General features: G+C 39.8%; 1 protein-coding gene and 1 pseudogene across 4 annotated transcripts in view; one reads left to right on the top strand and one right to left on the bottom strand.

Annotated features, from left to right (window-relative positions):
- The window catches only part of Usp6nl (USP6 N-terminal like), a 147,190-nt gene that overhangs the window by 28,773 nt on the left and 92,220 nt on the right, over positions 1–26,197 (top strand). The window contains exon 1 of one of the 4 annotated variants that reach the window (XM_037205973.1): positions 4,734–5,649. The exons of 2 other annotated variants lie outside the window; for them this stretch is intronic. In XM_037205973.1, coding sequence (XP_037061868.1) covers positions 5,577–5,649 — 73 coding nt within the window. In that variant the 5' untranslated portion in view covers positions 4,734–5,576. Of the gene's footprint in view, positions 1–4,733; positions 5,650–26,197 lie in introns of those variants that run through there. One more of the 4 variants, XM_028891601.2, reaches the window with a different exon arrangement.
- Positions 11,351–11,891, bottom strand: LOC114708390 (annotated as a pseudogene).

Below are 26,197 nucleotides of genomic sequence, written 5' to 3'. Positions count from 1 at the left end.
ACACACACACACACACACACACACACACACTTGTGAAGATGAAGCAGGAAGATCAGGAGTTCAAGGCCACCCTGGATTAAACAAGATTGAACCAATCTAAAAGAGAAACAGAGCCCTGGGGTGGGGTGGCTCACACCTTTGATCCCAGCACTTGGGAGGCTCATGCCTTTAATCCCAGCACAATTGAGAGGTGGAGACTGTAACACAAATGTTAAAAGGTCTTATTAATAAAAGCCCAGAGCTTGATATTGGGGTGAATGCTGAAAGATCAGAGAGACAAAGGAACAAGCCACTGCCACGTCTTACTTCACCAACTCCACAAATCCTCTCACTGAAATCCTTTGAGTCTTCATCTGAAAGGCTCCAGCAGGAAAAGCCTTTAGTTCCTGTCTGCTCATGCCTTATGTACCTTTCTCTGCCCAGGCATCACTTCCTTCCTAGTGCTGGGATTAATGGCGTGTGTGCTTCCCAAATACTGGGGTTAAAGGTGTGTGCCACTACTGCATGGTTCTTTTTCTCTTCTAGAGATCTCCTAGTCAATCATGTAGTCCAGGGTAGCTTTGAACTCACAGAGATTCACAAGGATCTCTGCCTCCCAAGTGCTAGGATTAAAGGTGTGTACTACCACTGCCTGGCTTCTGTATTTAATATAGTGGTTTGTTCTGTTCTCTGATCTTCAGGCAAACTTGATAGGGTACACAATGTATCACCACATTTCCTCTTTTTTTGTCTAAAATAATAAAAGAAAGTTATAACTAATATAGTAATAAGTATATAAAGTAAGTACAATAAGTATATACAATATATACAGTCAAGAATCACATTAACAGGAGACAGGAATGGTGGGCCCATTCAGTCTGAGGATTCGCAGAGACAGGATTGCCCCTCATTCTGTCTACATATTCATTTCTCCCTGCTCAAGAGTACCCTGGGGGAAAAAGTGGGAGCAGGACCCCCCCACAGCCTACATCTATGGATATAACCAAGCATTTAGAAGGCAAATTGACAGGCCATTCAGCACAATAATAATAGCAAGTTTTACCATAGGGCCTATGGCCTCCCAGCCATGAGCTTTTGACCAGGATTAAAGTACTAGACATGAAATTTATTCCTGTGGAGCAGACCTCAAGCCCAAAAAAGGAAAAAAAAAAAAGCTGTTAGTTACTCTGGGACAGCAGTGCCAGTGTTGTACCAGTGGGCACGTCTTACCTGGGAGGTGAGTATTGCAGCAGCATGCAGAGTCTAGTACTGGGTAAGACTGTGCACATGTATTTCTTAATAAGGTGATGGTGACATTTTATTTGTACTGAAATGTGATTTTATTTGTATGTTAATAAATAAAGTTGCCTGGGGGTCAGAGCTAACAGCAAGCCATAGCAGAAGTCTGGCAGTGGTAGCACACGCCCTTAATCCCCATCACATGTGTGATCAAGGATACCGCCAAGCAAGGTGACTCACGCCTTTAATCCCAGAAAAGTAGTCTTTAATCCTAGGGAGTGATGGCAGAAAGGTATATAAGGCGTGAGGACCAGAAACTAGAAGCATTTGGCTAGTTAAGCTTTTAGGCTTCTAGCAGCAGTTCAGCTGAGATTCATTCTGGATGAGGACTCAGAGGCTTCTAGTCTGAGGAAACAAGACCAGCTGAGGAACTGGCGAGGTGAGGTAGCTGTGGCTTGTTCTGCTTCTCTGATCTTCCAGCGTTTACCCCAATAACTCGGCCTCAGGTTTGATTTTATTAATAAGACCTCTAAGATTCATGCTACTAAGGTGATTTTTTTAGAAACCAAAAGTGTTTTCCTCTTTTAAAAGATAATAGTGAACTAATAAATTATATTTACTGTAAAAATATAAAAAAAAGAAGAATGTAAACATTTCTATATAATGCTACTATGTAGGAACCCTCCTCTCATGTTAAGTGGTGTCTTAGTTAGCGTTTCTATTGTTGTGAAGAGACATCATGATCGTGACAACTCATAGAAAGGAAAGCATTTAATTGGGGCTGGCTTAACAGTTCAGAGGTTTAGTTCATTACCATTATAAGAAGCATGGTGGCATGCAGGCAGACATGGTGCTGGAGAGGTGTTGAAAGTTCTACATCTGATTGGCAGGTAGCAGGAAGAGAGAGTGACTCTGGGCCTGGCTTGAGTGTCTGAAACTTCAAAGCTTACCCCCAGTGACCTACTTTCTCCAACAAGGTTACACCTCCTAAACTATGCCACTCTCTATGGGCCTCTGGGGGCCATTTTCATTCAAATCACCCCAGGGGGTTTTCTGATGTTTTGTTATAGCAATGCAAAATTAACACAACTCATATCCTTCAGCCATGCCAAACTATGCTGAGGTAATAAAAGCAATAACAAGGAGGGCCATAAGTTCAAGGCCAACCCAGGCTGTGTAGTGAGACCCTTCCTCAGACAAAAGAAAAACAACAAGAGCACACCCAGTGGTTCAGACAGCAAAGACTCATTCCCCACAAGTGCAGTGTCTGATGCATGTCAGCCGAAGGCTTGGGTCACATCAGCACTGCCCTCAAGTAGGATCTTGCTGGGAAGTTGTTAGACCCCATGGCAGAGGGAGAGCAGAGAGAAAGTGAACATTTGATGCTGTGGTTCTCAACCTTTCTGATGCTGTGACCCTGTAATACATTCCTCATGTTGTGGTGACCCCCCCAACCGTAAAATCACTTCCATTCTGACTTTATAACTGTAATTATGCTACTGTTATGAATCATAATGTATGTCTCTGTGTTTTCTGATGGTCTTTGGTGACCCCTATGAAAGGGTCATTTGATTCTCAAAGGGATCATGACCCATGGGTTGAGAACCACTGATTCAGAGGAAAAATTTATAGGTACCATTTTGATATTTTCCTTTTTTTGATACACACTCTCCTTCCTTCCTTCCTTCCTTCCTTCCTTCCTTCCTTCCTTCCTTCCTTCCTTCCTTCCTTCTTCCTTCCTTCCTTCCTTCCTTCCTTCTTTCCTCCCTCCCCTCCCCCTCCCCCCTCCATCCCCCCTCCCCCACCCCCTCTGTGTGTTGGAATCCTTGTGTTTTGTACCTTCTGTGCTTACTTATTCCTGTATAGTCAGTGTTCCCATGACATTCTTCTAGAAGAGACCCTTAGTTTTTACCAAATGGTAGGTAGGATCATTTGAAGGAGAGTTTTTCAGATATTCTGGTAGTATGTTTTGGTGGTGATTTTCATTTTCAAATCAATACTAATCCAGTAGGGTGGGATAATGCAATTGAAATTTATGGAAAAATGAATTCTATATATTTTTCATCAAACATAATGTTTATTGAGAGGATAATGTACAATATATCCCTTCATTACTGTGAAGGAAGAAGATTGGAAGAGAGCAAACTTTTCAGGGCCAGGTGTATTGCTCAGTGGGAAAGTACCTGCTTCTTGGCTCTGGGTTGGATCTCCAAGAGGGAGAAAGGGAAAGTTGGTTTCTATTCAACTTGGTTTCTAGAAGAGAGATGCTAGGTATTTAATGCTTATTACCTATTCAGAACTGCCCTAGGAAATGAGGTGAGGGGTAGAAGGGATGGAGTTTGATTTGTTTCTATCCAGTCTTCATAGAGATTTACTAAAAGGACCACAGTTTTGGTTTGAGATGCTTTGACCTATCTGAATGTGTCAACCTCCCACTCACTCCCACCTCCTACTCACCTTCCAGCTGGGGACTCAGCTAGGGCCTTGTGCTAGCCAACAGTCTACCACTGAGGAATATCTGCAACCCCTGAGCTTTAATTTACTAATACAAACATGTACGCTAAAGCTAGCAAATAGTTGACTGTTCTGTTGCTCTGTTCTGTCCTTTCTTGACAAGTGTTTCCTGCTGTTATAGGGAGAGTTAACACCTGATGGTGACTGTGTTATCAGAGTGATATATATGCACATCCTAGAAGAGCTGAAAATTTTGCCTTGACTCCTAAAGCTATACATTTTTTACAGAGGAATCATGGTGACTGAGAAAGCAAGATTTTACTTTTCTTAAAAGTGGATCCATTGTGTACCTCAGTTGAAAAGTGGGAAAGCAAATAAGTCATTAACTGTCTATCTGAAGGCGAAGGAACTGCCTGTTTCTCTCCGGGATCCATTATTTCATGATGTTAAAAATATAAACACAATGAATTGGAAAGAAAGAAGAATAGGGAAGTTGGTGCTACAGCAAAAGGGAATGGGTTGCTGTGGGGATCACTTTAATAACTCCTAACACTTAGCAGTGTCAGCCTGGGTGCCTTCTCCTTTAGTTACTGTGGGATCACTTTGAGAAGGGCTGCTGAGTGATAAATGGAATGTGAAGCACAGGTAATTGTTGTCGGTTGTGTTTTGGCTGTTTTGGTCTTTGGGGGGCCTGCCACCCAGCTCCCAAATAAATCACACACAGAGGCTTATTCTTGCTTATAAATGCCTGGCCTTAGCTTGATTTGTTTCTTGCCAGCTTTTCTTAAATTAACCTGTCTACCTTTTCCTCTGGGCTTTCCCCATTCTCTTACCCCGTGGCTGGCCCCTGATGTCCTCCTCCTTCCTCTCTCATTCCTTCATCTTTCTCTCCTAGATGTCTCCAGAGTCTATATATTCTCAATGCCTGCCAGCCCCGCCTGTCTTTCCCCCTGTCTTGCCATTGGCTATTCAGCTCTTTATTAGACCCTCAAGTGTTTTAGACTGCACAGTATCACAGCTTCACAGAGTTAAATGCAACAGAAACGAAAGTAACACACCTTAAAATAATAGTCTACAACAGGTATTAAGTATTCATTGAGCATTGCTGTAGTTATGCTGTTGAAGCTATTAAATGGCAGAAGCAGCGATTTTGCTTGTTTTGAGTTCTCTGGCCCATGTCTCTTTGTTGAGTGATATCAATTAATTTGTGGACTCCTTGGGGGAATTTCTGTGTTATGTGAACTTAGACTTATATTCATGTACTGAGAAGTCAGGTGTGTGTGAGGAGGAAGGGAGGGGAGGAGGAAAGAGGAAGGAGGGGAGAATGTATAGGATATTTTTGAGGCACTATATCTTTTATGCAAATCTGGGAGGTTGGATTTAGCAAGATAGATTTTTATTTTTATCTACATTTTCTGATTCAAATATGAGGTTTTTGAGAAATTGGAAGAAAGTATTAAAGCTTTCGACAGTACAGGGTATTTTGGTTTTACTTAAAAATTTGTACATAGCATCTGTGATACCATTTGAGCATTTATAACATAGACTTGGTTTTTCTTGTCGTGGCTCTTGTGCGAGAGTGTTTTTTGCTCTGATTAGTGATTTACAGATGACTCAGTTTGGTGCATAAGTAGTGTGTGCTTTGCACAGAAACACGTTTGGACTTGGAGGATGGCCTTTTCACGTGTGCTGAAGTCCTCCTCGGGAAGATAGAGCTGGCTCTCCCGGTGTCTTCTATTAACTGCTTCCGAGCTTCATTGTATCTAGGCAAAGCATTTATTTCTCTCAAGTTGAACTGTGTTCGTGCTTGAGCGTTCAGAAAGCAGAAATGCGTTAGCTCTTGATGATGAAACCTGTTGGATCTCTAGTGGAAGCAGCTGGAGCCTTTGGCTTGTTAACTAGCGATGATTCAAGTCTTGCAGATTGTAAAGGAGCTGGTGACACCATCAAGGCAAAAGGCAACCACAGCGAAGGAAGGTAGGCGCATCCACAGAATGAACAACCGGGGCACTTTAAGGCACTTAGAGGCTTCGATAAGTATCCATCTAAAGAACAGCTGTAAACATTCTATTTTCATGTGTGCTTTTTCTTTCTGCATTATTACAGTGTCTGAAAGGGACTAGGCAGTATGGCATGATTGTTAACATGCTCATTGTTCCTATTTTAAGCCCCAAATTAGAAGAATATTATTTTATTAAAAGGTACAGAGACCAAGAGGGAGTTATTACACTCTGCTGTGACAGTGTTTTCACATTGCAAAGATCCTCTTGCATTAGGGATTTTGGTGGTAGGCAAATAATTGCTATAATCCTCTTAATCTTAAAATATAATCACTGCAGAATTAGAAGGGAGCAAGCTAGAAGTCTGCTTGTAATAGGGCAGAAGTAGGTGGTTTTTATTTCTGTGAAAAGCTGATAAAATAATAGTAGTAAATAAGACCTTGGCCAGTGCATGGTGAGTCTGTCTTTCTTAGTCAACAGTCATTTTTTTTCTGTCTAAGATTGTATGCTTCATTAGCATGGTTTATATTGAAACCAGTCATGTACTTGGAGCATACGCCTGAGGCGTATTGAAATACAGTAGTATTGAAATACAGTAAACATACTTTAAATTGCATGTCTGACTTACCTGTCTTAAAACAAGTGAATGCAGATCCGTTTAGAAGATGTATATTTTTGCTTTTTGAATGTTTGAAATAGTAAATCACTAATGTGGTAACTAGGGATGGATTTTCAGCATCTACAGGCAGTCAGCTAAGGTGATGACTGGCACTTTCACTCATTTAGTCTCTGGGTAAAATGTAGCTGCTAATAAATGTATGTGCCAGCCTACTCACATATATATTAGAGCGATCTGTTTTTATAGACTTGGGTAATGTCAGTGTACCTCAGATGATGTTAAATGCAGATTTTAAAATCAACATGGTATGATAAGCGTTTGAAAATAAAACGTAATGAGATTCCAAATATCCTGAGTAAATGGATTTGAGTCAGTGGTGTAAAGTGATACTGTGACAGGCAGCTCAATCATATATAAAACAGTAGAACTGAAAAAAAACCCAAACCCATGGACTTGTCTTTTTACTTATTTTATGGTAGAAGATGGTATTTAAATGATCAAACAAAACTGCATCTCAGAAAGCAGAGGAGCAGTTACTGTTTGCCATGGAATGTGATGGTGTTATTTATTTAGGGTACTTTGTAATCATTTACCTCCTAGTTTCTGCTTTCTTTTCTCTTCCCCTTCTGAAGTATACACATTCTTCTCTAAATGGTAGGATTTTAATAATTAAGCACTAAAAAATTCTTACTCCATTTACTATTTCAGGAGAATATAATTAATGTACTCTCAATCTGTTTGAAAATGTCAGATTCATAATTTGACCTTTACAGTCAGAAATTTTTATTGGAATGTTTCTTCTAGTTTTTATGTTTTTAATTATAGTTACTTGGAATGTACCTGTGGCAGAGGATAATACTGGCTTTCTTTTTTAAATTTTTTATATTTTTTTTAAAGGTTTATTATAGTATTTTTGTGTATATAAGTGTTTTGCCTGCATGTATCTCTACGTACCACATGTGTACCTGGTACCTGAAGAGGTGGTGAGGCTCCATGTGGATGCTGGGAATCAAACACAGGTCCTTTGCAAAAACAAGTGCTTTTAAACACCAGCCTACTCTCCACCCCAAATAATGTTTTCCTTGTCTTTGAAATTATATCTGTGTATCTTAAATACCAGGAAATAATATATGAATATAGAAAGAATACTGCTGAAAGGTAACGGCATATAAGGTGATAGTGTGCCATTTGCTCTCAGATTTTGGTTCGGGTTGGATTTTCTCTAACTGGGAAAATGAAAGAAGTTTATAAAGAGATTTTCTTCTGAGATGCCCTTTTAGACCTTTTCTAACTGTGTTAGTTGTGTCATTAACATTTATTACTTTTCTTACTTTGCAAAATACTCTTGTATTGTTCTTATTTTAAAGGAAATGGTTATTGTTAAAGACTTATTTTGGTTATTTTTTTGAAGAGTGTGTGTGTGTGTGTGTGTGTGTGTGTGTGTGTGTGTGTGTGTGTGGCTGTGCATGGATTTGTGCACATAAATGAATGTAGGTGCCTGTGGAGGCAAGAAAAGGGTATCAGAACCCCTAGAACTGGAGTTACAAGGCTGTCGTGAGCTGTCGGACATGGGTGCTGGGATCTGAACTTGGGTCTGTAAGAGCAGTGTGCACTCTTAACCATTTAGCCAGCTTTCTAGCCAACCATTACTTAAATAATGGCAGTCCCCATAAGAAAAGCAGCGTCACGTAGAGCATTGGTTCTCAACCTTCCTATTGCTGCAACCTTTTAATACAGGTCACTACAGTTATGTTGTAGTGACCCCAACCATGAAATTATTTTCATTGCTACTTTATAACTCTAATTTTGCTACTGTTATGACTTGTAGTATAAATAGCTGACTTGCGACCTCTGTGAAAGGGTTGTTGGAATCCCAAAAAGGTCTCAACCTACTACAGGTTGAGAACCAATGGTGTAACTAACTATAAAACATGGGTAATAAGAGTTTAAAGTGCAGTGGAGAGTGACCTGTGTGTGAGTGTGTACACACACACACACCACAATTAAAAATAATAAAATAAATACTTTAAAAAGTTTAAAGTGACACTTTCAATGTAATATAGATTTGGGCCATATGGAGCAAATGTAGCATTTTTAAATACTGTGTTTACATTAACATTAGTAAGTAAGAAAGAAAAATGAGTTTGTGAAGACATTTTACTATAATATCAAAGTTCAGGATGAAATAATCGTGGTAAATGCTTTATGAAGTTTTCAGAGTTAGTTTCCTTTGGTACAGGATTGTAAACAGTCTTGAAGGATCCTAGGGAGTGGTTTAGAGTACCTTAGGCAAGGAGGAGAGTTTTGCAATTCAGTGACTAGTGAGCTTACAGTTGTTAGGATGGTCTTTTCTGAGAGGTCTGTCTAATCAGAGTAACCCAATGGGCAGTGTGTTCTGACGCTCAGCCTTCAGGGACAGAGGTACAACAGTATAGCCTTGTGAAATGGAGATGGAAGGGATAAGCCGTGCTTTGTCCAACAGCACACCATCAGTTTCCTCTGAGGTTGCCTTAGCCTGTGTCTGTGTCTAGGGAGTAAAACTGGTAGAGTGCTTGCTGTTCAGCAGACTGAATAGTCAAACCCTGCAGTCCCTTCTATGGATTGAACAGTGCATTAAACATAAAGGTGACTCATCACTGGGACTGGGACTGTCCAGGAGGCTGCTTTCTCTTTAAAAACCTCATGTTTATTTGGTTAAACATCCTTGAGAATAGTACATCTTTCTCTAGCTTGTCAAACAGAGGTATGCTAAATGTGATTGAATCTAAATTATTTAGACTCCTCATTTTCTTTCCAAAGAATATGCTTGTAAAATTTTAACATAGAATTGTAAAAGTTTTATGAGTAAGCAAGGCAGCATGCAGTGGTTCTTCTGTGATCTCTGCTTCAGTTCCTGCCTTGAGTTTCTGTATTGAGTTCCTACTTGGATTCTTTTAATGATGGACCTCTAAGCTAAATAAAACCCTTTCCCCCAAGTTGCATTTGATTGGTGTTTTATCACAGCAACAGAAAACAAAGTAGGACACAGGCTAAATATATTTATCTTGCAAATATCAATTCTTTGTGATGAAAACTTTTGTTGATGCAAAAAAAAAAAAAAAAAAAACCCACAGCTTTTCACCTTAAAGGGACTAAGAGATAGTTTATTCTGAACCATTTTGAAGAACCATGGGGGAACACAGATTTACCACACATTTCATGTCTAATGTGGAAGCAGTTTCATGAAGTTTTATAGTTACAGAACAAAGAAAGTCATAAATCAAGGCAAATTTAGAATTCTTGGTGGGGGTATATCATAGAGGTGGGAGAAGCTTTTTTGTAAGTTTCAAATGCTGATGACATTCTTAGCTTTTGTAAGCCAGTTTCTGCTAGGGATTTCTGGGAAAGTTTACCTTTTGAGATATATTGTACCTGCTTTGTTACAGCCTTCTTTTACCTGGAATTCCTCCAGTAGCAGCAGCCATAATGTAACCACAAGGACAAAAGCAGTACAATACAAGAGAAATACAGAAGTCTGGACTTCTGTGGCACCAATGACATTAAGACACATGTGTCAACCCTGGCTTTTATCATCAAGTAATCCTAAGCAGCCTGCTATTCAATGTGATAAAGATGCAAGCAAGAAAAAGAAGTACAAAAAGTGTCATTTAAATATATAAAGTCTTTTAATGTACAGCTTTGTTTTGTGTTGATACTGACATATTTAATAAGGGGAAACACAAATAGGACCATTGCAATGTGGTGGTGGGGGGATATTGGTGACCTGTGATCTTGTTTTGCTATTTATGACTTTATGTAAGTCCGTATGTTTTCCAAGACTTCATACAGTTCCTAACATTGTGCTCTGTTTGTGAAAGCCATTTGTTTGTTTTTGTAGTGACCTTTTGGGCAACACTAGCAATTCCTAATACTTTTTGGAAATAAATATTTCCTAGTAGTCTTAGAAAGTTAGGTATCATAGCCGGGTGGTGGTGGCGCACGCCTTTAATCCCAGCACTCGGGAGGCAGAGGCAGTTGGATCTCTGTGAGTTCGAGGCCAGCCTGGGCTACCAAGTGAGTTCCAGGAAAGGCGCAAAGCTACACAGAGAAACCCTGTCTCGAAAAACCAAAACAAAAAAAAAAAAAAACAAAGAAAGTTAGGTATCTGGTGTAAATACGAATCACTTACGGGGATTTTCACAGTTTAGTGCTGAGTTGGTACACAGTTATGTGAGATTGCTAACCGGGAAGGCAGTGTAGGAGGGTTGTTTAAGAGCACAAACTCCAAACAGACAGGTGGGGCCTCTGACCTGGATTTGCTCACCTGATGGCTGTATGCATCCGGCTCTGAAGGGTAGGGGACACTAGTGACTTCTTGACAAGAATGTTGTGAGCACTGAATTGGACACTGTACACGGGCTTGATACCCGATGAGGATGACATGTGAATTGCTGTTAGTGCTTTGTTGAGCTTGTTACTGTTGTGTCACTGTTGGGTATGTCTTGGTGTCTGTGTCATGGACAGTGTGCACAGCCTTGCAGTCAGCAGTTAGATGCAGTACCGCCATCTTTATGAGTCTCTGTGACAACGCCTGTGGTGGTGTGAGTAGGAATGGCCCCAATAGACTCATACTTGAATGTCTAGGGAGTGGCATTAGGAAGTGTGGTCTTGTTGGAGGAAGTGTGTCACTGGGAGTGTGCTTTGGAGTTTCAAATACCTAAACCAGGCCCAGTGGCTCCCTCCTTCCTGCTGCCTGTGGGTCCAGATGTAGAATTCTCAACTACCTCTCCAGCACCATGTCTGCCTATATGCCGCCATGCTTCCTGCCATGACAATAATGACTAAACCTGTAAGCCAGCCCCAGTTAAATGTTTTCTTTTATAAGAGTTGCCGTGGTCATGGTGTCTCTTCACAGCAATGGGACAGTGGCTAAGACAGTACCCATTTACTTGTATTTTGAAAACTCAAGGCAAAGTGATTTTTCTTTAAATTTAGAAGTATAACATTGAAGTCAGAATTGTGTGTGTGTGTGTGTATATATATATATACATATATATATATATGTATGTATGTATATTAAAAAAAAAAAAACACAGGGTTTTATTTCCATCCCATTGGGCAAGGCTCAGCAGGGCAGGGAGCAGGCTCTCATAGAGGGAAGAGGCCTCTACTCTACTTGCCGGCGATGAGCGGGTTCCGTAGCACCACAATGACCGAATCCCTGCGCAGGAACATCTTGGAGATGTAGCGATCCTTGTTGACAGGCTTGGACTTCTTCTTACCCTTGCCGCTCTTGGGGACCTCTGTCCACATCTCTTTCACATTCTCCAGCACCATGTTGCAGTGCCTGTCAAAGGCCTTTACCTGTCCCAGGAGCTTCTTGTTGTTGCGACAGTTAATGAGCACCTGTGTGTTGTTCTTGACTGACTACGTGAGCACCGAGAGGGGACCTGTGTTGAATTCCTCCTCCCGCTTCTGCAGCTCCTCTGGGGTCATCTCACTCTTGGTTTTATTGAGGAGACTCATGGTGGAGGTTTCACTCGCAGATCACTCCCGCCTCACCACGTTGCTCTGGCCTCCAGAGTCCAGAATTATGTATATTTTTAAGCAAAGTTTGTTGCTGGAGGGCTTCTCTCCAGGTTCCCCAAGCCCCGCAGTCCCACAATCCACTTATAAAATAATCACTCAGACGCTTATATCACTTATAAACTGTATGGCTGTGGCAGGCTTCTTGCTAACAGTTCTTTTATCTTAAATTAACCCATTTTTATAAATCTATACCTTGCCACGTGGCTGGTGGCTTATCAGAGTCTTTACATGCTGCTTGTCCTGGCGGTGGCTGCAGTGTCTCCCCCTTCAGCCTTCCGCTTCCCAGAATTCTCCTCTATCCTTGTCCCACCTACTTCCTGCCTGGCAACCTACTTCCTGCCTGGTCACTGGCCATCAGTGTTTTATTTATATAGAGTGATATCCACAGCACTCCCCCTTTTTTTCTTTTTTTAAAAAGGAAGGTTTTAACTTTAACATGGTAAAATTACATATAACAAAACAATTACTGAGCAAGAATTATAGTTACAATTTTAAAGAAGATGTCCTATCTATCTTATATTTGTGAGTTTAAGGTTTTATATCTAACTTATCTTTTATCATAACTGAGGAAATTACAACTATCTAGTTTTCAACCACATCAAAGACCTGAGAAGGAACGTAATGGTACCTGAGAAATGGTAGATGGATGCAAGCAACTTTCAGGAATCTTGCAAAAGTAGACCAAGACAGCTGGCAGCCTGGACAGTCACCTAATGTTTTTCAGCATTGTTGGTGCATTTAAATTGGCTACAGGCCTAGAGTATCTGACAGACCATTTTAGAAGCAGGAATTCTGAGAGACCATCTTACCCTGTCTTGGCAGAGTACAGTGGTCGCTTTTCTTGTGTCCTGCTTGTCCAGAAAGGACAGCATTATATTTGTACTGTCAGCCATCAAGGCAAGGGCAGTTCTTTGCCCAGTAGGCCATTTTGTGCCAAAAAGACAAACTTCCAAATGGAAATGTCTTAGAAGCCCAACATTCTCTTGGGATCAATTGGTGCAGCCAGGAGCAATTGTGTCTCACGTCAACAGAATTTTAAGTTATTTAAATGCCATATTCTCTAGGTCTATGAAGTGTTTGAAGATTACCTATCTATCTGAAATATATCTATGTATACCTAGAAAACTTAACTAACATGGCTACAGATATGATTATCATAGATGACTAATTATTAATCTATTTTTTAATTATCCATTACAATTTTTAATGAGTTACATAAACATAATACCTCAAACAAGAATAGAAATATATATATATATATATATATATATATATATATATATATACAGTATAACAAAATTAACTTCAAGTTTGTATCAATAAACTAAAATTTATACCAATGTAAAACATTTTAAACATAAACTAAAATCTATACCAATGTAAAACATTTTAAACAAGTTGTTCTTTAAAAGTAGGTTCATTAATCTACCCTTTTATCTTATCATCTCCATATCCTCCTATATATCTATATCATATCCCCTTTTCTTTTTTAGAAAGAGATCACATTTATAATCAACCTGTTTTAAATAAAAATATTGGTTTTTCTCTGTCCCACACCAGTGGGCTCTTCTGATTTGGGACACAAGAATCTCTTAACCATTTTTTTTTTTAAAGCAATATGTCTAGGTTTAGAGGGGGAGTGAGCCAATTCCACCTCTAAAGCCAGCTTGGTTTATTTGGGAATTTGGGCGTAGCATCTCTTACTACTTCCTGTTGGAGGGGGTGCTGTATCTTATGGGGACGCAAAGAAAATTTTAGGCCTATGGGGTAGTCCGTGAGGCTGTATTGTGTGAACCAGTTGCCTTGAAACTGCTCTGGATGTTGGATCATCTGGGCCATGGTGTCATCGGAGACCTTTCAGGGGGTCTTGGCTGGTGAAACCTGATGTATCTTAATCTGGAACAAATCCATAGCCTCTGGCTTTCTGTGGAAACAAAAGCAGAACCTCTTTTCCAAAGCAACATATCCTTAAATCCAAATTTTGAAGTCAAGGTACCTTTAAAATATACATTTTGGCATAACTCAACAGCTTTTGTAATCAAATGTTTTTCTTCAGTTACGAATATCAAAGACAACATAATCCAGATTTTCTGTGTGGTAGCCATCTTTACGTGGCTTATTTTTTATATTACCTTGAGCCTATTGCTTTAAGCTGCACCATTCTAAGACTGAAAAGGCGCTGTGGCTGCTGGCTCCACCCACTTCAGCTTTCCAACATGGTGGTGGTACTTTTTCCGCCAGCTCTGGGAGTCATCAAGTCTCAGAAATAGTGGGTCTAAGCTTTTATCAAAGCAGCGTGTAACCCAGAAACCTCTTTTTTTTTTTTTTTTTTAAATACTAGTAAAGACTAAGATGTTGATGTAACCAACCGTCTTATTAAATAAGAAACACAGAAACAATGTAAAAGAGAAAGCCGAGAGGTCAGAGCTCAGAGCTAAAATCTCACCCTTCCGCCTGCGGTGTCCCAGCTTCCCGAAAGAGAGCTACTTCCTGTCTGTAGTCTTTTTTATAGTATTATTGTTCTGTCTTCTCATTGGTTGTAAACCCAAACACGTGACTGCCTCGTCACTGTCTGAATGTACAGCCCCCTAGGTCTTAAAGGCATATGTCTCCAATGCTGGCTGTATCCCTGAACACACAGAGATCTATGGGATTAAAGGCGTGTACCACCACCGCCACACTCTGTCTATGGCTCTAATAGCTCTGACCCTCGGGCAACTTTATTTATTAACATACAATCAAAATCACATTTCAGTACAATTAGAATACCACCACAAAAGTTAATTGATAAAAAGTTTATCAAGGTTATATTCAGGAAATATATTTAGTTCAGATCATATGACCTTTTCTTTTCCTCAAAAAAAACCAAAAAAACAAAAAAACAAAAACCCTCTCTGGGTAAATGAGCCTTTCGGCTCGTGTGTCATTGCGTTGACATGATAGAGAGAGCTTTTGAAGGAGGACAGAATTTGAAATGGGGCAGTAAGTTTTCAGTCAGTCACAGCTTGAAACTCTTAACTTGTTAAAAGGTTACCTTTGAATTGATTACATGCTTAAAATTGGTGTAATAGATACCGGAAAGACTTTCTGTCTCAACGATCAGTAGCAGCAGTGCTGAGTAGTGCTGAGAATTCCCCATGTGGCAGCTCCTAGCCACATGTGGTTATTTCAGTCATTAAAATAAATAAGACAAAAATATGTCCGTCCCTCAGTTACATTGCAGTGTTCAGTAGCCACACTGCAGTCAGATGGCAGTGCGTAGATGCTGTTTTCTTTTTTTTTTTTTTTTTTGGTTTTTCGAGACAGGGTTTCTCTGTGTAGCTTTGCGACTTTCCTGGGACTCACTTGGTAGTCCAGGCTGGCCTCGAACTCACAGAGATCCGCCTGGCTCTGCCTCTCGAGTGCTGGGATTAAAGGCGTGTGCCACCACTGCCCGGCGATGCTGTTTTCAGCTGCCTGCCTGGGTTGCCTTTTGAGTTTAGTATTTACTAGATTGTGTGACCCTGGGCAGGCTACTCAGTTTCTTGGTATGCCTTAATTTCTTCTAGTGCAAAAGGGTCAGATGGTCTTTTGTGTGTTTGTTTATTTATATTTTTGAGACGGGGGTTTCGGTGTAGCCCTGGCTGGCCTGGATCTCGCACTGTAGGCCAGGCTGGCCTGGAACTCACAGAGATCCACCTGCTTCTGCCTCCCAATTGCTGGGATTAAAGGCATGCGCCACCACCGACACCACCCAGCAGGACAGACATTCTTAAATGGTTGTCAATTGTGGGGAAAGTGAGTCAGTATTTGTAACGTGCTTAGGGCAGCACCTGGCAAGTGGTAAACAAATGTTTGTTAAATAAACAAATGTTTGTTAAGTAATCAACATTCAGATTTACTATATTTTATGATTTATTGTTGGGTAATCTTTCTGTTTGTCCTCTATTTTCTGTTGACTTTTAAAGAAAAGCTAAGTGTATTTTTTATTTTCACATTTATCCTAATTTCAAATACTATTTCTGCCCATACTTTACACACTTACTGACTGTGCACATTGAGGCCTCTGGGCAGAGCACAGCCTTTGTCAGCTTGTGCCTGCAGTTGCTCATCACTGCCTTTGTTGAAAAATATTGCATGCTGATGATTTCCCTCTTTAGACGGTGTGTAGACTCCTTTAGAATGTGCATCTTAGGCACGTAGTAAATGTTCAGGGTGTGCTTGTTGAATAGAACCATTTGGTTTTGAAAGGTAACTAGTATTTCTATTAATATCAAAACTGTTTGTTCAGGTACTCTCTGAAATGACTGACAGGAACCCCAGACCCATTCCACCATCTGTGATGGCAGTCTCTGAAAGTGCTCTGAGCACATCTCTGCTTCTGTCCATGTGTCTCTGTGGAGAGGAGTGAGATCATTTCTGTTTATTACCATTCACTACTCTGCAATACCATGACATGCAAATCACTGTTGTTAGCACCTTCAGATGACACTTTAATACAGGATTCTGGTCCTGGCTTCTCGATTCTTAAATTATCTCCTGTGTTTGTCCTGATTATACTCAAACACTTATCACACAGGAAAACATAGTCAATATCAAAATGAAAGCATGCCACTTAATGTGGCAAACAAGGTTTGATTTAGGGTTATTGAATCTACGTGGGAAAAAAAAAACCATAAAATTAATTTGTAGGCTGATGTTTGCCTATGGTGTATGGTACAGCACATCCACTTATTAATGTAACAGTACATAATAGTGTTGATAGTTGCATTGAGATAGCTTGTATAATCAGATACACATTTTGTGTGCTACCTTACATTATGCTTATGAAGAGTGGATTATTACAAAACTGCAGATACACATCAAATGTATGGTTTTGCATATGAAGACACTTGGACCTTGGAGACACTGAGACACTGAAAGTATCTGTGCTCTTTTGGGTTTTGTCAGGGTGGATGAAGTAGGAATTAGCTGGGCATGGAAGAGCAGAGATATCCAGCTTCATTCGGAATGATTTAGAGTAGCTTTTTGAGCATATGTTCACACACTACCTTATAACATGTATATTTATAATATTTTGAGTACTGTTTTTTATTAAGCCATGACCTTGAGTTTGGGAGAAACTTAATTTCAAGAATGTAGTAATCCATACCTGAGCTTGCTTGGTGTTCACTTCCCTATAGTTTATCATCAGTGATGAATGCACATACAAATAACAGATAATTGGTAAATGTAATCACTTGCCTAAGTACTGAGAGCATTCAATTCTTAGTATTACTTTATTACTGAAACAGACTGCCCACTAGACATTATGAACATCCTCCAGAGAATAATTTGGGTTGCAATGAGTTATTTTATTTAGATTGGTGCTTGGAATTAAATGTTTGTTTGTACCACTATCATAATATAATTTAAATGTCATTTAAACGTGCTGAAGCATCTTCATTCAAGTAACTTGTTACTCTTTGAAAATGGGCTGCTTGAGTATTGTTTCTCTCCCGTTTGGCAGACACCAGATGCAGTGATTAATAAAGGTCATTATGCTACTTAGTCATGGAGAGCTTTAATGATGATTCCCTGAACATCTGCTGGCTTCATCACTGAGTTACCAGAAGCATGAACAAATTATAGATGCTGCGTCTTCAAAATATGGCTTAGACTAATGAAAGTATTTCTTAAGAATGTTTGACTATTCCTTCTTATCTTTCTGTAAAGCAAACAATCCAAAATGTCCACGAAGCAGTAGTGTTCTGGAGCAGTGGTTCTGACGGTCCCTGCTTCCTGCTTCAGGTTTCTCTCTCCTTGCCTGCGTGTGTCTGTGTACACACCTGGTGGGCAGCTGTGCTCTCCTGTGTGCTGATTACCATGAGAAACTGTATTTGGAAATGAGAAGTGTGGAGTATGACTGAAGAAAGGAAAGGAAGAGGCCTTACTGTAGCGGATTCCCTTGCACTGCAGTTCTGTTTGTGGACTGAGAGGTGTGCAAATTGGACAGATGCAGCAGAGGTGCTAGAGAAGTGCACATTGGCTGCTAACTCCTGAGAAGAAGCTTGGTGTCAGAAGTATAAGAACGATGTGTAGGGTCAGGATTGCATAGAGATGCAAGAAACTCTTATCACGGTAAACAGCTCCAACTGTACAGGTAGTTGGATTCAGTAGCACAGTTACCGTGGCTTTGAGTAACCAACTCTTTTTACATTCAGTCTTTGCCCTCATGAGTGTGCACTAGCTGCTGTGTTTGCGTCCTTTGGTCCAAAAGTCATCAGAAGGAAAAAGAAAACCAAGTCTAGAGTGGGTGATGCATGTGTAAGGAAAGCCAGTGCTTTCTCTTAAACCGCCCACCACCGCCATGTGATCACCACTGCAAGCTGTTAGGGAAAAAACTGCTGTTTTTTGTTTTTTGTTTTTTTTTTTTAAACCTTGCAGCATTTTTGTTAAAATGATTCGGGGTCTTACTAGCAGAGAAGTTATGTGAATATTGGAAAGGAACCTGCAGTGTTTGACAATTCAGGTACACACGAGTGAAATGTCATTTGCCTGAGACCAACGACAGTTAAAAAATGTGATTGATGTTCAGTGTGATTGTGTGTTATAGGTAAGAGAACAAGTAAGAGAATAACTTTAATTTTTTATTTTAAACTTATTTATTGTGTATGTCTCTGTGTCTGTGTGTGAGTGCATGTGTGCATGTACCACAGTGAGTGTGTGGAGATAGAGGATAGTTTTTCAGGAGTTGACTCTTTCCTTCCACCTTGCTCTGGCAGGACCCTTCTTGTTTTTGCAGTCACTCCAGGCTAGCTGGCCCATGAATTTCTGGTCAATTCTACAGCTTCCACCTCCATCCAGTCTCTCCTTAGAACTATTGGTGAAATTATTAAGGCCACTCCACATAGTTAAAAGGAAGATTTATTTAGTGGGTAACTTACAAAAAAGGGATAGGTAGGTCGTGGGGGTCTGGGGAAGGTGTATCGCAGTCCAGCAGTGTCCTTTGGAGCTCTGCTCAGTCAACCTCCACCGTCAAGGGTCCAGGAACAGAGAGAGTGCTGGCCCATCCAGATCTCGGGTCTCCAGGTGCCTCCCTTGGCCTTGCCTTGTAGGCATGACAGTTGCCAAAGCCTCAATGGGGGTTGGAACTTCCAGATCAAAGATGGAATGGCTACCCACTACATCTCCCCCTTTTTGTCTAAATAAAAAGGTTCTAACCTAATAGAAGACTATATACAAAGGAATGGTTATCAAATATTGTCCAGAAATAATGAGGGATAATGACCTAGATAAGGTGGAACTACAACCAATGCAAACAATATCAAGCAAGAAACACATACTAAAATCCAGAGAAGTATAGAGCATAGGTAAATGGCATGTTACAAAGATCATTCCAAAAGGTGTCCTATCCTAAAGAACCTGAATCTAATACTTAATATGTTCTAAGATAATACACACACACACACACACACACACACACACACACACACACACACACACACACAAGTTGTAACTGTAACTGTTAGTCCTTGATCCCATCAAAGGCCTGAGAAGGAATATAATGGCATCTGAGAAATGGTAGATGGATGCAAGCAACTTTCAGGAATCTTGTAAGAATAGACCGAGACAGCTGGCAGCCTGGACAGTCACCTAATGTTTCTCAGCATTGTTGGTGCATTCAAATTGGCTACAGGCCTAGAGTATCTGACAGACCATTTTCAGAAGCAGGAATTCTGAAAGACCATCTTACCCTGTCTTGGCAGAGTACAGTGGTCGCTTTTCTTGTGTCCTGCTTGTCCAGAAAGGACAGCATTGTATTTGTACTGTCAGCCATCAAGGCAAGGGCAGTTCTTTGCCCAGTAGGCCATTTTGTGCCAAAAAGACAAACTTCCAAATGGAAATGTCTTAGAAGCCCAACATTCTCTCGGGATCAAATTGGTGCAGCCAGGAGCAATTGTGTCTCATGTCAACAGAATTCTAAGTTCTTTAAATGCCATATTTTCTAGGTCTATGAAGTGTTTGAAGATTACCTATCTATCTGACCTATGTATCTGTAAATCTAGATGACCTAACTAACGTAACTATAGAGATGACAAGCATAGGTGACTATAAATCTATAAGTCTTATCTACTGAAATAACCTAAGGACTAAGGCTTCGTGTAAACAAGGTAAACAGTCTATAAGCAAATGTATGGTAAAGAACGATGACTTCAAAATTGTGACAGTACACAAGATATTTATAACAGAGATAGGAATATACAGTGCGATATCCAATATGACAATAATCTTAAATATATGTCAGTATACCAAATATCCTAAACAGAAGTAGAACATACATAAAGTATGACAGATATAAATTTACATTTGTATCAATATACAAATATTTCAAATAAGAGTAGAAATATATGTACATTATAACAAATATAGTTCTGTATTTGTATCAATATACAAATTATCTTAAACAGGAATATAAAAATAGTTTACATTTGTATCAACATAGAACTGCTGGGATATGCATGCCACTGCATCTGGTTTCTAACTTGGGCTCTAGGGGTCAAACTCAGGTCATGAGGCTTGCGTGGCAAACACCTTTACCTACTGCGCTGTCTCCCTGGCTCCTGGTAAATGGTTTTTAGTCTTTATTTATTTCATCTGGATTACCTATTCCAGTCTATGGCTCAGTGTTGTAAAGAAGTCAATATTCCTTCTGTGTGTGCACAGTATGCAGTAAGGCCCTTACTATAGCGTTGTTTCATCCAACTCCACTGCTCTACTAGAGAGTGCCAGGAGAAGAGATTTTTATGCACTATAATATATCCCCACAGTGAGTACAATGCAATGTCCTGAACAGACCTGGAAAAGAAATTGAAAAGTTGTAAAAGAACATGGGTAATACGATTCTTTGCATGCCTTCTTATGTGTCTGTTTATATATCATTCATGTGTGAATATGATATAGTTATATATCTGTTTGGAATGTGCAGAGGAGAAAGAAGTTTTGAAAATACCATTAACCCTGGGGAGTAGGATTGAGAAAGGGAGGAGAGGAATGAGATTGTACTTTATTTTTTAATTAAAAACAATTGAGATTATAATTTGATTGCAACATTTCTCCCTCCCCTCTCCTCCCTCCTGTTCCCCTCCCCTCCTCTCCCTGCTTTCCTTCAAATTTATGGCCTCTTTTTTTTTTTAAACTAATTGTTATTGCATGTACATAACTGTATGACCATATATTTTCCCAAATATAACCTGTTCCGTCCATATAATGCTACTTGTATGTATGTTTTCAGGGCTAACTGTTTGGCACCAGACAACCAGTTGGTGTATTTTCCCTGAGGAGGACCACCTCAGCTCTTCCCAGCTGTCCTCAGTAACCTCTAGTTCTTTGTGTATGGTTGAGGTCTCATGGGCTTTTCTCCATCCAGTCTGGCGTAGTCATTGATGTCATCCTTGTTCAGCTCACAGTCATGTTGGTAAGACTTTGTGGGTGGCTGACATGACTAGGAGACACAATGCCACAGCAAGCTCCCTGATCCTCTGGCTTCTACAATCTTTTCACATACACCCCACACCCCATTTTGCCATGTTCCCTGAACCTTATATAAGGTAGTGTTTCGTAGATGTATCCATTGGGCCTGGGCTCTGCAACTTTGCACATTGATTGGTTGTGGTTTTCTGTAGTGGTTTCCATCTGTAGCAGTGAGAAGTTTCCTTGATGAGGCTGAAGACTACACTATTCTGTGGGTAAAAGGACAAATGTTTATAGACTTGTTAGGGATTATTAGTAAATTAGTGGTTGTAGATTCTCTTCCAATAACCAAGACTTCACAAGCACTGAGGAGTTAGGTGGGTTTCTAGGACCAGATATAGTCTCCCTCTTGTAGAGCAGGTCCTAAGTCCACTTAGAGAGCTGTTGGTTACCACCAAGGCATGCTGCCACTGCTGCATCCTCAGGGCCACTAGAGATTGCACTTTTCTTGATAGATCTCTGCATGACTTGACTATCTTAAAAGAATGTATTAGCTGTTGGATTAGAAAACTAAGTATTCTGCAGTTTAGAAACATTTATTTATTTGCTTATTTATTTGGGTGTGCATGGTTTACATATGGAGGTCAGAGAGCAATTTGCCCAAGTTGGCCCTCTCTCCCTACCATGTGGATTCTGGGGACGAGTTCAGGTCTTCAGGCTTGGTGGCAAGCACCTGTACTTGGTGAGCCATATCACTGGCTCCAATGTGATTTCTTTTTCTTTTTTCTCTTTTAATATGGAACACTTCATGAATTTATATGTCACCTGTGGGGAGGGGCCCTGAAACTTTTCTCTTATCATTCCAATTTTAGTAATGTGCTGCCAAAGTGATCATCAATGTGACTTTAAAGATAGCGTTACCATTTTTAATTATGTAGGTGTGTGTCTTCATGTGGGGTGTACATGTGAGTTGAGTGCTGGTGCCTGCAGAGGCCAGAAGTGTCAGATACCCACAGCTGTGGTTACAGCTGGTTATGAGCTGGGATCCAAACTTGTTTGTAAGAACAGCAAGTACTGTTTTTTTTTTTTTTTAATGTATGAAGCACAAGCTTTTTAAAAAATATTTTTATCTTATATGCCTGAGGGTTTTATGTATGTCTGTGCACCACATGCATGCTTATTGCCTGAGGAGGTCAGAAGAAGGCTTTAGATCCCTGGAACTGGAATTAAGGATGATTGTGAGCTCCTGTGTAGGTCCTGGAACTTGAACTTGGGTCTTCTGGAAGAGCAGCTATTGCTCTTACCCATTGAGCCATCTCTCCAGACCCTATTTTAAGAATTCTTGGTGAAATTACTTGAAATTTTATTTTAGTATCCTACCATATAGAGTATAGTATTTTCCCTAGACTATAATCAAAGTACATGTAGTTTAAGTGGTTCCTTCCTTCCTTCCTTCCTTCCTTCCTTCCTTCCTTCCTTCCTTCCTTCCTTCCTTCCTTCCTTCCTTCCTTCCTTCCTTCCTTCCTTCCCATCCTCCCTCCCTCCCTCCCTCCCTCCCTCCCTCCCTCCCTCCCCCTCCCTCCCCTCCCCTCCCCTCCCTCCCTCTTTTTTCTTTCTCTTCGAGACAGGGTTTCTCTGTGTAGCCCTGGCTGTCCTGGAACTTGCTTTGTAGACCAGGCTGGTCTCGAACTCACTGAGATCCATTTGCCTCTGTCTCCCAAGTGCTGGGATTGAAGATGCGTTATCACTGCCTGGCAGTTTTTATTTCTTTTATAGTTAATTTTTTCCCTGACTTTTTAAAAAATGATTTTTAAAAATTATTTTTAATTACATGTATGTCTCTGTGTAGGCTTGTATACTTAAGTGCAGGTGCCCAAGGAAGCCAGAGGTATCAGATCCCCATAGAGCTGGAGTTACAGGTGATTGTGAGCTGGCCAATGTAATGTGGTTGCTGGGAACTGAATTCTGGTCCCTTGGAAGAACAGCAAGGACCACTCCATCTCTCCAGCCTCTATTTTCTGACTTTTTTTTTAGACAAGCTATTATTTTCTATACCTATTTTAGTATATGTTCTCCATATTTAATTTTCTGTGTCTAGTCTTTCTTTAGCTTGGAATGAAAGCAGCCATCAACTTGCTCTTAATTGTTTGTGAAAGTCATTCTGAAGATTTTGAGAGTTGTTTTTGGATAATGACCTTTCTTGCTATTTGAAATCTACTTTCTACTTTTTAGAAGCCTTTTCCCCTCCTTCTTTGTTAGCTTCAGGCCTCTGCTTCTTTGTTATTTGAGACAGTTTGATAAGTGAAGGGTTGGAACCTTAGAAACAAACTTAGGAACCTTAAAAACAAACAAACAAACAAACAATAGATAACCCAGCAGTGTGTCTTCCTTTTTTAGAGACAGTTGCTGTGATGCTGTGGGAAGGGGGCAGGTGTTTTAGGACCAAGTTATACATGAAGAAAGACCCTATATATTAAGTAGTTGGATCTACTCTCTGTTCCTCAAGGTAAGAAGATTCTTGCCTGTGTGGAGAAGGTGTTAATGAATCTTGATATGTTACATCTGGAATATATAAAAAATACTAGGTATAAAATGAAAGTTGCTGTTTGTAGACGAATTTCTAAACAGTCTTATTATATAAAAAAACACGAAGCCAAATAGAGGAAGCCTTAGAGATCAGGGAAATAGTGATAGCCATGACCCTTAACCTCTCCAGCTCTGCAGTTACCAAAAGTAAGTTACTTCCTATCCACTCGCGCCTTTATTGCCTTGCAGTTCTGCCCTCTCATTGGCTCTTAGCCCAGCTACATCACTTCCTTGTTACTGCCTGTCTATACAGACCTCCAGGTCTCTATGGTTAGTACTGGGATGAAAGGTGTGTGTCACCATGCTTAGCTGTTCCCTAGTGTGTCCTTGAACACACAGAGACCCTGCCTACCAAGTGATCGGATTAAGGGCGAGTGCTCCCACTGCCTGACTTGTGTTAATGGCTTACTGTTTCCTCTGATCTCCAGGCAAACTTTATTTATTAACATACAAATATGATATCACCACATTTCAGCACAAATAAAATATCACCACAGCTGTTACTGAGTTTAAAAATGTCCTTAGGCTATATCCTTTTTTATGGTGTTTTTGAAATTTGAATTTGTTTTGTTTTGAGACAGGTCTGTGTAGCAGTCCTGCTCTGTAGACCAGGTTGGCCCTAAATTCATAAAAGATCTTTCTATTTCGGCTTCCTGAGTACTGGGCTTAAAGGTGGGCACCCATGTCCAGCCTGACATTCTAATTCTTCTGCCTTAGAGAAGTAGAAATTGTTATTTGGGTCAGTAAGTAACTTAAATATGCTGAAGCATTAATATTTTAAACCTGTAGTGTGTTTTAGTGTATTGTAAACAGAATATATCTATATTGGTATACACACACACACACACACACACACACACACACACACACGAACACACAGTATATCTATATCGGTATATGTATGCATAGATATACAAATGCACACACAGTATATCTATATTGATCTATGTATGCATATATACAGACATGGGCATGCACACACACACACACACAGTCTGTGGTTTTAGACAGAATACCTTCATTACTTGAACTTCTAATTTAGGAATTTTAACAGCCTTTATTGGTTAGTATTGGCTTTTATATAATTCTTTTCCCCTAAAAGTGTTTTTTTTTTAATTAAATTGTGTTAGTATTTGAACTAAGTATGTCATGTAGAGAATTATAAAACATTTCCTAATATTAGGCAAAATAAGTTATGCTTAAATGTAAATATTGTACTTGGAATTTGAACATTGACAAAAAACTCTAGGAAAGCAATCCTCATGTTTGTTCTTCTTTGTACAAGAGGAGAGTGAATCTGTTTGAGATTTGAAAATATAGCTTAAATATGATACTTTCAGTTTGAGTAGCATTAAATGGCAGGTTTGCTTATAGCAAGTTAGCTGAAGTATGGTGGTGACCCATAGGAGCAGGAGTTGCTGGAGGAAGAGGCACACTGGCGCTTGATTTTGAGCTGCATGGGTGGAGAGGGGTAGCATGCAGTGATCAGAGGGCCAGACTGTCTTGTCTTGACACGTAGAGATTTCTATTGTAAGTGTCCAGGTACAAACTTCCAGAAAACTACGAGGATGAGCTCAGTTTCAAGGGTGTGCCTTCCAGTTCTGTTTATCTGCAAGTGCCTTTTCCTTAAATTTGGAGGGATGTTCTTAAAATTAGTTGAAATGTTAAGTGCTAGTAATTCTCTTTCTGTATTTTAAGGTTGTTATTTCACTGTCTTTTTTCATAGGTTTTGTTTAGGAATTTTATTTTTGCTTATCGAAAGCTTATCTGGCCTTTTCTCTGACTGCTTTTTAAGATTTATTCTTTGCCCTTTAATTTTTGCAAGTTTTTCTCCTAAGTGCCCAGAGTTCTTAATATTAATGGTATTGTCCTCTGAGGTTTTTATTACTTCTTCAAAAACTGCATCTCCATTGTCTTCTGGGGCTCTAATAGTGTGTTTTGTATTATTTCCTTGAGTTTTAAATGTCGCCTGTGCTCTTGTATCCCTTTCCTTTTTCTTCTTCCTTTAGTCTATGTTTTCAGATTTGTCTAAAGAGTTGATCTCTCTTCCATTGTATCTAATGTGGTGTCAAATGGATTTTTAATTTTAGTTCCTCTTGTTTTCTCTCATTCCTTTCCTCCTTCCTTGATTGACAGACATCATGATTTGTCTTATCCTGTGAACAATCTAATACTAATTACTAGAGTTGATTAATGAGTGGATGGAGGTGTAGTCTCTTAACATTGATTTTATAAACAAGTATTCTTTCTGGTATTCTTGTCCAAATCACATTTCCTTTAGTCCCATACAAGGAAACAGAAATCCAAGTTAGTTAGAGAA

This window comes from Peromyscus leucopus, chromosome 5 (assembly GCF_004664715.2).
Source record: "Peromyscus leucopus breed LL Stock chromosome 5, UCI_PerLeu_2.1, whole genome shotgun sequence".
NCBI classification, from domain to species: Eukaryota; Metazoa; Chordata; class Mammalia; order Rodentia; family Cricetidae; genus Peromyscus; species Peromyscus leucopus.
This window is presented reverse-complemented; position numbering and strand designations above follow the sequence as displayed.